The following is a 13,225-nucleotide window of genomic DNA, read 5'->3' on the forward strand; positions in this document are numbered from 1 at the left end:
ATTTTCTATTTTTTCTCTTATTCTTTTATTTACTCTTATCTTTTTTTTTTTGTTTAAATTGCAAAAATTGTAATTTTTAAAAATACTAAGTATGTATATTTAAATTTTCAAGGTTTTTTTAGAAATTAGAAAAAGTTTAGAATTGTTTTTAAAAGTTCTAAAACTTCAATGCATCTAAATAGTTTAAAAAATAACAGTTACACTAAAATACAACATTTTAAAATTGATTGAAAAACTAAATGATAAATTTTTAAAACTACTAAGGATATATTAGTAATTTCAATAGAAGGGTTAAATAGTTATTTTAAAAAAAAAATTGAAGAGATTTACTCAACCAAAGCCAATCAAATAGGCTTGTGCAGGGCAGACCTGATACCACACCCAAAGAAACTCTTAGAATTTATATAGAATTTGGCCTCTTTATACCCACAAATACCAACTTCTCAAATTCATTTTTCTTATTTTAACCCCCTCATTTATTGATTATTCTCTAAACCCCCCAAAAATATTTCCAGACCTCATGAAAGATGAATCTCTTAAGTCATATAACAATAACAAAATAGTAAAAAAGAGACTTTTAGTATATTTTTGTTTGTATCTACAACCTTTCATTCCCCCTTATTTTAGCAAGAGAACAATGAATAATTTAATTACAAGACTCTGAATTATATTATATACCAAGATAAAGACTATACTTGTATTTATGTGTTTTAAATCACCAAACCTTCAAGCTCAATATCTCTTCTATAGCAGCTTTGAAATATTTCCAAAGTATTCTTCAACTTTGGCACCAGCCGCCTCCAGCTTTTTGGTCAAAAATTGTATGTAATGCATTAAGAAACATGTTTGAGACAGCTCCATAAAAAGATTGCAGTAGGTCATTCGCATTCGCTCATCTGTTATTGAGCATACGGATCATTCCAACATTGATCCTCCTCCACAGCTTTTTTCCATCGCTTCTGAAAAATATCCAATTCAATGTAGGATTGTCTCCTCACCTGTTCAAACATTTAAAACAAAAAAATAAAAAAGCACTGAGTTTGGTGTTCTATTTGAGTTTAGAAAGCCATTTCCACAGATAAGTTTAGCTTCAATACTTCCACTCTAGGATCTATGTGTCGACGTTGATGTCTTCCCTGCAATTGAGAGCGACAAAAAAAGTTAGTTCTATTGATGACAATACGAGGTAAGGGACTTAAAGGTTTGAAAAAGAGACAGATTTTAGTACTCTTGATAATTTTTCTGTTCCAGAACTAATGACAGACATTTGTAGACAAAATTTTCTGCACTGATGAACATCGATTGAAGTACTAAACTGAACAGTGGAAAATATTTTCCCTACCAAGGAAATATGACTTTTTTACATAAGTCCCCTTCAAATCTAAAAATGAGAAAGCAAGATCTTTTTAGGTTATAACTTAGGAGAAAATTAACTGCTAAGTCGGGATATGTCCTGGCTACAAGTTTCATGAAGGGCACAAGACTGCGTTTGAGTCTTTCAAGCACCAACTCTATGCTACTTTTACCATATCAGAACATATTCTTCCGAGAATGATTTGTTTCTCCGATAAAATAAAAACCGGGAGTGCATGTTCATAGAATTAATTTACAGTGCTAATTTCATCAATATATAGTCCTCAACCATTGCAAACTAGACCTTTGGTTGAATCTTTCAACATGACTACATTGGGGATATAAATCAGGAAACAACCATTAATTTAAAAAAAAAAAAACAGGTTCTACAGCAATCTAAGCAGATTAATCAGATGTCGAAATCTTGATGAAGGTTTTGACAACATGCTAGTACTGGCTCAAGGAAATTGCTCAACCTATGAAAGTATTAGAGTATTTAATTTGGTAACAAGGAGATCATATTTCTTACCTTATTTTCATCCTTGTGTCCAAGTGTAGGGCGACCATAATGAACTATGTACTCAGCATCAACCACACCGACAGTTTTAGTTCGATCACCCTATCAAAAGAGATCATTATGCAACAGCCCAAGCCGAAGTACTGGATGTAAAAGAATAATGGTTACATTAAGCTACCTGTGCACAGTACCCAAGCTGCTTATCTAGACCCCAGGCATGAATTAAGTCATTCTGTGAAAACACATAAAGAGGACGTGATGTACATGAGTTAACTAGGATGTGAGATAACATGAATATGTTCCACCAATTTAAAAAGGGTAAACATTATCAACCAACGAGTATTTTCATTGATCTAAGTTCATCATATTACATCATCAGACATCTCTTTAGAAAAGTGATGTAGATGAGCTAACTAATTTTTTTTTTTTCACTAAAACTTCAGGAAATATATCTCAAGAAGAGTTTCCTTCCATTTGACCTAAAACTACAGGTATGTACTATCAAATTTCACATTAAACCCCACCCAAAAACTGAAAAAACAATAAAAGTCAAAATGAGCGAAAAACATTATAGTACAATGCACACCTGAATCATATACCATACACATTGCCAAGCAGCTCTTGAGAAAACTGGGGCCATCATTTCAATCCACCTATAACAAGGGTTTTCAACTTAGTTTCCTAACAGAAATAAGTTTCTTTCTGGCACTTAAATAATCAAGAAATGATATTCCTAAGATAGCTCCAAAAGAAAATCCAGTCATCTATGCCAATCAAAATATCGAACTTTACAAGTGAATTTACCCAGTGCACGGAGGCGCCATGCTTTTTGAGTCACACCCATTAACACCAGGCTTGAAAGTCCTCCTGCAGACACCATGGATCAAGATGTATGGTACAAGCTACAAGAGTTAGCAACTGATATGTCACGGTTAGCAAGTTCTACTGTTGGGACTGTACAATCTATTCCAGGAAAATTAAGGGGAAAAAAAAAGAGTGAAAGAGTCAACAGGAGGACCTGTGGACGATTGATGATTCCCTCCCCCTTGCAGTAATCAGATGATGCACCTCTGATGAGGAAAGGTCCAATGCTGGCTGTGATATCTCAAGCCCTTCACTCTTGATGATTGATAAATAGCTGAAATTGCCAATATTCAAAGAGATGATGTCAAGTTTGTGAGCTAAGTTATATTGGTTTCTCTGTGATATATCCAAATAGCTTTGTACTCAAATAGTTCAACATAGGTGGTAAGAGAAAGCAATTCTGATTTTAAACTTTCAATTTGTGGTCCGATCAACTTACTGTTCAGGGTTGAAATTTTCAACTCCAAGGTCCTCATCCCAAAGAAAAATATAACCATACTCTGTAACTATATCTGGATGTAAGAAACGCTTTGCAAACCACCTACTCATTGAGAAGCAAAATACCAAGGAGAACATATCAGAACAATGAACCTTATCCTAGAATTGACAATGTAGTTAGAGGCATAGGCAACTGACCACTTTGTTTGACTTTGTGCAGAAACATGTATGACTCGCTTACTCCATTCAAAATTCTTCCACTCATCAACAATTCCATCATAATGGAAAAGCATCACAACAAAGTGACTTGACAGGAACTGCAAATTTGAAAATGACAATAAAGCAAATATTGAGGCAGAAGAACATTATAATAATAAAAAAGGCATTGATGTCATTACATACCTTTTTGACCATTTTATCCACAAGATCACTTTGTTTGATTCCAACGGCTGCTGCAAATAAGTTGATAGAAGAATTGTCCCTCTGCCCAAATTGGTACAAGTCAACCTTATAGTGATGTCAAGAAAACAACAAGGCAATGCAGAAAACCAGGTTTCATGTTAACCAAGTCTGTTAATCACCGTACTTTTTTCCAATAATCTAAGATTAAGGATATGGTAAAAAAAATGTATCTCTTTTTCTTTTTACAAAAAAGTAACAAGTTATTAACCAGTTTTTGTTTTAAAATCTATCCTGATAGAGTTGACTAAGACTGTTTTCTGGCAGTGAAGCTAAGACATTTACAATTCTACCTTTGGTAAATTTTCAACAATTTCAAAAGTCTGCAGTAGGAAGTAACATAATTGAATATAGATACAAAAAAAATATTTAAGGCAGAAAGGACAAGTTCATCTACTGAGAAGTATTTTGTCATCCTAAGATTTTTACAAATTAAACCGAGAAATGGCCCTATGATTCTTAAATTCTATTTCAAAAAATTTCATTAAAAAAATTTGGGATATTCAAATGACTTGATAACATCTATTGAAACATCCAGTGTTCATCTCAATGGTCTTTACCTTGGGAAAGCCCCATAATGGCCGAATATCCAAGTTACTTGTCTTTGCGACAATGCCTTCAGGTAATTTCTCACTTCCAGGAGGCCAGCATTGAGACTAAAACAGTAAAATAAAAATAAGTAACAAATCCCTAAGAACTGATTAGATAAGAGTCTGCAGGGAAGTGAAAACAAACCTTGCATCCTTTAAATATACTAGGCAAAACATCAACCTTCTGCACAACAGAACCAATGTTATACTAATTAACAAAGTTGCATCAGCGTTCAAAGTCAAAGCTTCAGGTCGTGCATAATATCAGAAACATACAAATTTGGTGCCGTTTTAAAAGAACTTAGGAAATGTGTTAGCTTGTTTCAAAGCCATGAAACAGCTGATATCATGGGAAATACTGCAGAATTGAATAATATATTTTTGTAAACATATGATTTCATACCATTTCATGGTCTGGTGTTATGATTGTACTTCCTATTAATAAGATTAGACAAAGAATGGAAATCACAGGAAGAAGACCACAGAAACATGATCTCCCATTCTTAGTATCAGGAAACATGGATACCTGAAAAGGTTAAACAGACAAAAAAAAATAAAAGATAAGACACAATGATTCAAATAGCTATATAAACAAAACTTTCTCTTCAGGCTTGGTGGAAACGTATTATACTAATCAAGAAAACTTTCGCTGAGAAAACATGGGCAAAGATTAAGCATTTATCCAACAACAACAGCCACCAAGTAAAAGATAAACATGTTAAGCTTCTGCAATAGTGACAGGCATTCGTCCTTAATAAAGGAATTGAATATGAAATCTATACATTGTGTACATCGAAATTACAATCAAAATTGAAAATTGAATCAGCTGAAGAACATAAAAATCCACACGGAAACCACCAACTTTTCATCACTATAAAATGTAATTTATGAAATTCAAACCAAGTTTGAAAATTTTCAACCATAAACAAACAGAGTGAGACTAAACTGCAACCCTACAAAATTCTATATCTCAGTCTCAGAACACCACCAAGCTGAATCTAAACCCTTTTCCATCATTTCCTGACCAATCAATGGCATCACGTTATAATAAATTTAATAAAAGTTTCAAATGTGCCAATCACTCAAAAGTACATTATGAATACTAGCCAAAGTTTGTTTCTTTACAATATTTTAACCTTCAAAGCTCTTTTGAGTTTGCAAAAAGGTGCTTTTATCATTAAACATAATGCTAAAGCAAAGCACCTTTAGTGAATATGAGAAAAAAGCCAGAAGACAACATAAGCATAAACTCTAGCTTTCTAATTTTAACTCCAACCATACCTCACCATTCTACGGCTGTAATAAAGATAATCAAAGTGCTTAACCACCTCAAAAGTATTCTCTTATCAAATTCCTACTTTTCCCAAAAGTGCTTCCACTAAATTTCATCATAAAACAAAGCAGTTTCGTTAATAAATATTCGTAACAGAACACAATAAAATCTAATCAAAACTCACCATTCAAAAGTTATACTAGATAAAAATTATGTTCTTATATAATCACTTCAAAAACCATTCTCTTAATCGAATTCCTTATTTTTCATTACAACGCAAACTCCATGTCAAAAACGAGTTAAAAAAAAAAAAAACCCGCAATAAAGAAACAAACAAAAATCAACCAATACTTACAAAACTCGTTGACTTATATCCCTGAAACGTTTTGAAGAAGAAAGCAACAATGAACAAAAGAGCTGTTTCGTCTTTTCACCTAGGGTGCCTTTGTTTTATTCCTATCAAAAGTGGTTTGCTGTTGGCTTTAGAAGAAGCAGTTTATAACAGAAACAGAGATAGATGAAAGTTAAACGAAAAAAACAACACAAAGGCAACAACGTTGTTGATTAGAAGTACAACACAGAGCAAAAACGTGCCAAAGGGTCCTATATACAAAAGGGAAGTAATATGAATGGATGGAGGAGATGAGAGACCAAGCATGATGAGCCCGACTTACACGGCGAGTTGAGCAAGTCTTGTTCTTTGCGTTTCTGCACGATCTTTATAAAAATCATAACTAGTCAAAGAACTTTTAAGCCCCTAATATTTTTAAAATTACTCAAAACCCCCCAATAGTTATCATTGATGTTTGATGGTTTAAATTGAATTGATCAGTCTTTAACTCAAATTAAACTAAATATTTTCAAGTTAAAAAATAAAAATTAAACAAACTTAATAGTTTTTGTAAATAACTAACAGATTTAATTTGACGTTGAGTTTTCTAAACTATATAATAAATCCCGACTCAAATCGATCTATTTGAATTTTGATATTATTCAATTCGATTTTGTAATATTTTATATACGAATATCTTTAAACCTAAACCAAAGCAACCACTCTGAATTGCTTGGGTTTTTTAAATATCCCCTTAACATTATGAAGATAATTACATATACTCAAAAAGATTTTAAATTTGGGGGTCTTATAGTTAATTTATGAACTACGAGGTATTCAAAATTCTTAAATCTAAATATTGGGGGAACAACAGCGTCAATGATTACAACCTTTGAAGGTTTATGTGAGACGTGTTCTTGGCATTTATCTATTTATTTATTATATTATCTGTTATTTTCATTCCATCTTTCTTTAATATATTATTTATTTATTTATTTATTTATTAATTCTCTATATTTCATTTTAAAATATAAATTGGGTTAATTTTACCTTACGTAAGTCACTTAGTTCTAATAAAATCTTATAAATAATTCTTTTGTTTAAATTTAATTTTTTAACTTACAAATAAAAATAAAATATTTATTTTTGAAATAACAAATACCTAAAATTACTTTCGTGTATTTAGTTAATTATTTTTTTATTTTCAAATAATATAAAATATTTATAGGTGTAATATTATCAATTTATCATTCCAAAAGTATATAAAGTTCATTTTTTATAATATGGGTTTTAAATAATTAAAAAAAATATATATATTAGATAGTAGTTAAGTTTAAAACAAAAACTATCCCTTTGAGTTGGATTAATTTTATCTAATTTTTTCGTTGATAAATATTACATATAAAAATAATTTTATCCATTTATTCATATTAATTGATATGATAGTATATGATTAAATTATTTTTTAAAAATGAAAGAAAATGCTAATAATTATATTATCTAATTGGAATTTAAAAGTTAAAAACATAGCATCCATACTTAAGAATTTAGGATTTTAAGAAATATAATAAACATAAATACCTTTTTAGAGATAATGTGAATATTTATCAATTGTAAATTATATTAGATTATCTGAAATTACTTTTAATGGAGTCTATAATTAGAAGTAGTTAGAGGGGTGGATAGATATGACCAGAGTCGAGTCTAAACATCCATTGGCTCAAGTTTGATTTAAATAAAAAATAATTCGGTTCAAATTTGATTCGAATTCATCTAACTAATATTAAAGGTGATTCGAGTTTATTTTAAATGAAAATGGTTTGATTCGAATTTATAATTCAAAGTTAAGACTCAAATATGTGACTTAGCTTTCTGATTTAAATTCGTGATTTATTGACAAAACAATATCATTTAACAATTATTTAATATAATTCAAATCCAGTCATAAACTAAATTTAAATCAAATTAAGCTATTTATCTAGCTTGTGAGCCAAGCTATTTAATTTCTTAACTTAAACTTGATTCATATTCTGAATGAGTCTAAGCCAGCCTGGTTTGACCCAACATTAAGTAGAACACTAATTATAAAGAAAGTGATATTAAAAGTGGTGTTTATAGAAAGCAATTTTTGACGAATTAAAGCCATTTTCATTTAAAGCCTTCTTATCAATTAGCAAGTTTTAAAAGTCATCCTAAAAAATAATAATAATAATAAACAGCACAAACAGCCTTTATAGCTATTTAAAAGTACCTTTTAATTTCATTGTGTCAAACAAACTACAATTAGCCCTTCAATTAAGATTAAAATTTGTTAAATTTGACTAAAATTAAAAGATAATTATTATGGCAAATTACAATATTATTATTTTGGTAATTATATAAGTATACAAAATAATTTAATGATTTTTTTTAAATTTTTTAGAAGCAAGGTACATTTTATTTATTTAATTAAAAAGGAAGTTTATTCATAAAATATATATATGATAAAGAAGAACTAATACTTAAAAAGTCAAAAACAATGTTTTTAAAACCGAATCAGACCACTTAGTTCAACTAATTAAAACATGAACCAGTCTACAATCTTATTTGGTTTCGCAATCTAATCCAGTTTATATATAAATATTAACTTATTTGAAATTCGATCAAATTTGATAAATCTATTGAATCGAAAAACTATTTAAACCAATAATTTGTAATTAATTTATTTTTTTATCTATGTAATGAAGTGTTAGTTGTTTAATTAACATATTTAAAATTATATTTTATATGTTTTATGTTTAAAAAATATGGTAAATATTTGATATTATTCAAAAAATATATAATAATTTGACAATAAATTAAATCGATTGATTGTCTAATTGATCTATGAACTAGTAAAATGACTGATTGAATGACCAATTCAGTTTTAAAAACCCTGGTCAAAAGGATAATGTAAGAATCTTAATTAATAGAGGTGGGACAATCCACATGTTGAAAAGGCCAGATTTTATATCACAAATTAATAGTTGGGTTTAATATCAATTGAGTATTCAGGTGAAGGGTCTATAATACAATTAAGTGTAACTTTATTATAATTAAAAATTATTTAATTATATAATAATATATTATTTAAATATTTTAGTAAAAACGTAAAACATTTAATTTAAAACATCATCATTAATATATTTTTTATAATTTTTATTGTATATATAATAATAATAATTTATATTTAATAATCTTATAAATAATATATTTTCAATTTTTATTAATAAAAAATTATTCAAACCAAAATCATCTTAAAAGTCGGATTCATGAACCATTAGAGGTTGTTGGAATAGTTAATGACCCACCAAGCATATTGCTTGACGGAAGAGACCGAGAAAGGAAAATTAAGGACATGACAACATCAACATAATAAATAAATTATATAATCAGACAAAAGTTAATCTTTCACTCTCCTAATTGTGAAACGCAATGAGATTCTGATGATGTGACAAATAATTTCAAAGCTGAATGAAATCATTTGACATTCCCCCTGCTTTTTTTCTACAAGATGATGATGATAAGGGGCTGCTTTGCTTTCTTCACTTATTTCACACTCCATTCTGCCGCATTTATTTTTTTTTTTCAAGTGGATTGCTATGCTATTGCTTCACTAGTATTCCATCATCCTTAAAATGCTATTTACTATTCAAGAGATATATATATTTTTTATGACAATTAACAAGTCTAATAATTCTGCATATTGTTATAAATATAATAAAATAAATATACGAAGAAGAAGATTTGAGAGACAGATTTAAAATGGAAAAAGAAATAAGAGCTAAAACTAATTGAGAGAAGTGACTTTTGGATTATCCAAATATAAAGAGAAGAGGGGTATTTATAAGGTTAGCCACTCCCGTAGGAGCCCAAATTTTTTACTCTCTCCTTGTTGCATTCATTGTTTTCATACTCAAAAGTCATACATGGAGGCTTATCCATACTAAGTGTTCTTATGGTGGAAAGCCATCTAGTATATAACACTCATTTTTTTATTTTTATCATTTACAGATAATTATATTAATTTTGCTAAGAAAAAATCCAATGTGATAAAAACTAAAGTAAAAGAACGTAATTATTTAATGTCCTGTAAAGTGAAGTTGGACGTGCTAAAACTGTTTTATTAAAAACTTTATTAAAAATACTTAGCAAGATAAAATCTAATGAAGGAAAGAAGAGAACAGTGCACATTTTGTCTAATATGTGATAAATTTCAAAAATTTGTCTGATGAATTCTCCTTGATGAATGCTCCCTTTCTTTATAGTGAGATTAATTTGATTACTTGTTGAGTTGTCGCATACTGATCTTATATACTAACTTTTCAAATATTAATGTTAGTAATGTTTTAGTGAACAAATCTATAAGATTTTCATTAAATCGTATTTGCTTGACATTAATCTTTCTACTCTGTTGGAGTTTATGAGGGTAAAAGAACTTCGGTGATGTATGTTTGATTCTATTTCCTTTAATGTATCAATCTCTAATTTGGGTAATATATATTGCATTGTCTTCATATAATATGGAATTAGTGTCTATTGTAGAAGGAAAATTACATATATTGCAAATATGACGAATGATAGATCATAATTATATGCATTCTCGATTGGTTTCATGAATAGCTAGAATCTTTGAATGATTTGAAGACGTTGCAACCAAGGTCTGTTTGGTGGAGTACTAGGATATTGTTGTGTTATTATAAGTAAAAACACATCATGTCTATGAGTGAGTCTTATGAGGGTTAGAAAGATACCCAACATCTACATATCCAACTAAATTAGAATTTTTAATTGATTTGATAGAATAGAATAATATCAAATCTCTAGTTTTACATAGATAACAAAGTATATGTTTGATTTCATTCCAATAGCAACAGGTTGGTGTAGAGCTAAATCGGGCAAATCAATTGACTATAAAGTATATATTCGGTTTTGTGCATTAGGTCAAATATAATAAGACTCCAATAACATTAAAATATGGTACTTCAAAACTGAGTATTTTTTCATCTTCCTCCTAAGGATGAGATGAATTTTTTTTTTATTGAAACATCGAACAACCATTGAGATGCTCAAAGGATGAGCCTTATCTATATTAAATTGTTTTGATAATTTTTTTAATATACACTGATTGATGAATAAATATTTCATTTGAATTGTATTTGATATGTAGACCAACACAATGTTTTGTTTTCCTCAAATTTTTCATCTCAAATTCCTTTTTTAGATATTTAATAGTTTTTTAGAGCTCTTTAAAAGTTCCAATTAAATTCATATTGTCAACATAAATTGTTATAATGACAAATCCCAATTCTAACATTTTGATAAAGACATATGAGTATATAAGGTCATTCACATAGCCTTTTTTTTTCAAATATTCACTAAGACGATTGTATCACATTCATCCATATTGTTTTAATTCATACAATGATTTTTGTAATTTAATTGAATACATATCTTTTGAGTTAACCCGTTTTGTTTCAGACAATTTATATATTTTAGGAAGTTTCATATAAATTTCAGTATCTAAATTTCTATATAAAAAAGCAGTAACAACGTCTCTTAAATGCATATCCAGTCATTCAGAAACTGTTAAACTGATTAAATATCTGAATGTGATTATATTCATCACATGTGCATATGTTTCATCAAAGTCTATATCTGGCCTTCAAGAAAAGCCTTGGGTTACAAACCTGATTTTATATCTAGCAATTTCAATTTTCTCATTATTTTTAATCACAAATACCTATTTATATCTAACAGGTTGTACATCCTTAAGTGTTGAAACTATAGACCCAAATACTTAACATTTTACTAGATAAGCTAATTCTATTCAAATGGTTTCTTCCTATTTAGGTTAATCATATCTTTGTCTGCACTCAATTATAGTACATGGTTTAAATTCATCATCATTCATAATTTTAGTAACTACTACAAAAGAGAATATATTATCAATGTTAACCATTTCACGATTTCATATCTTTAATATATAAGCATAATTTAAAGATATTTCAATATTCTAATTTTCTTGTTCTTTAGGATTTTGTACCATTTTAGGGGTTTGTGCCACTTTAGAAGTTTAAATCTCTTTAGGGGTCATAACATTTTCTAGAGGAATATTAGAGAGTGTAGATTTTTCTTTCATTTTAAGATTATCATGATTGATATCTACTTGATTATTTGTCTTTCTTTTTCGAAAAACAGTATCTTTCGATCTAATAGGTCTACCACATTTCTAACGTACAGTAGATTGATTAGTTATTGCTCAAATAGATTGTTTAATAGTCACATTAATTCTTGTTGGTGCATTAGCAATTGGAACATGTGATATTGTCACTTTTGCCATATCTGCAAATGCATTAGGCATTTGGTTGACAATAATTTGTAAACGCATTATCCTCTACATTTTAGTTTTACTTTGAGATGTGCAAAAATCTAGATGAGACATGGTATGTACCTACCAAGTAAGTTCATGTTTAACTTCATGAGATGTTTTTTTTTTCCCCTAAAGTGGAAATGTTGTCTCATCAAAGTGACAATTTACAAATCGTGCAGTAAAAATATCACTTATTAATGGTTCTAGATACTTGATAATGGACAATGAGTTATATCCAACATATAAAATATGGAGTTTGATAAAACTTGGGATTTCGGGCCCATATATGTATATATTCTCATTATTTTACAAACTTCAAGTTGTAAATTGAATACAATTATTATAATAAAAATAAATATTCGAATAATATTTAAGACTTCTGGCATAGATTTATGTTTTTATAAATTTCAAGTTACAAATAATATTCAAGACTTTTGGTTTAGATTTATGACATTCTAGACTTCAGGCCTAGATTCATGATTTTGCAAACATCAATAATTAAATGAACAATTAAATATAAATATAATATAAATGAAAAATTAGATATGATATAAATATAAATGAAAAATTAAATAGAAGATAACAATAATTAAAACATCAATAGTTTATATTTTGCAAATAGAACAACATCATAACTGGAATATCTGTATTTGTAATATACAAATAAAACAATAATATAATTGAAAAATAACTAAAATATACTTGAATTGATAGTGTTGATAATATGTTATAAATATAACAAAATAACTATATAAGGAAGAAGATTTGAGAGACAGATTTAAAATGGAAAAAGAAATAAGAGTTAAAGCTAATTGAGAGAAGTGACTTTCGAGTGATCCAAATACAACGAGAAAGGGGGAGGGGGGAGGGTGGTATTTATAAGCTAAGTTGTTCCTATGGGAGCCCAAATTTTTCACTCTCTCCTTGTTACATTCATTGTTTTCATACTCAAACTCATACATGGAGACTTATCTATGCCAAGTGTTCTTGTGGTGGGGAGCCCCCTAGT

At 28.8% G+C, this 13,225-nt stretch overlaps 1 protein-coding gene across 1 annotated transcript; it reads right to left on the reverse strand.

The window, feature by feature from the left end:
• Nucleotides 1–560: 560 nt before the first annotated feature.
• Nucleotides 561–6,164, reverse strand: LOC123219880. Its single transcript, XM_044641831.1, has 15 exons — nt 6,146–6,164; nt 5,850–5,950; nt 4,625–4,747; nt 4,367–4,405; nt 4,192–4,287; nt 3,575–3,655; nt 3,371–3,489; nt 3,174–3,275; nt 2,889–3,008; nt 2,675–2,737; nt 2,457–2,523; nt 2,049–2,102; nt 1,883–1,972; nt 1,098–1,136; nt 561–998 (listed from the first exon to the last, which is right to left on the reverse strand). Exons 3-15 carry the CDS (start codon nt 4,739–4,741, stop codon nt 900–902), a joined length of 1,086 nt encoding a protein of 361 aa, XP_044497766.1. The 5' UTR covers nt 4,742–4,747; nt 5,850–5,950; nt 6,146–6,164; the 3' UTR covers nt 561–899.
• Nucleotides 6,165–13,225: the final 7,061 nt, after the last annotated feature.

Source organism: Mangifera indica, chromosome 7, assembly GCF_011075055.1.
Source record: "Mangifera indica cultivar Alphonso chromosome 7, CATAS_Mindica_2.1, whole genome shotgun sequence".
NCBI classification, from domain to species: Eukaryota; Viridiplantae; Streptophyta; class Magnoliopsida; order Sapindales; family Anacardiaceae; genus Mangifera; species Mangifera indica.

Bases quoted from the DNA above. Each gene is read 5' to 3' on its own strand.
- LOC123219880 (XM_044641831.1), bottom strand. From the start codon at position 4,741: ATGTTTCCTGATACTAAGAATGGGAGATCATGTTTCTGTGGTCTTCTT. The intron at 2,738-2,888 runs GTCCTCCTGTTG...TGGTGTCTGCAG, and splicing joins GAATCATCAATCGTCCACAG to GAGGACTTTCAAGCCTGGTG. The intron at 1,137-1,882 runs GTAAGAAATATG...TCTCAATTGCAG, and splicing joins GACACAAGGATGAAAATAAG to GGAAGACATCAACGTCGACA.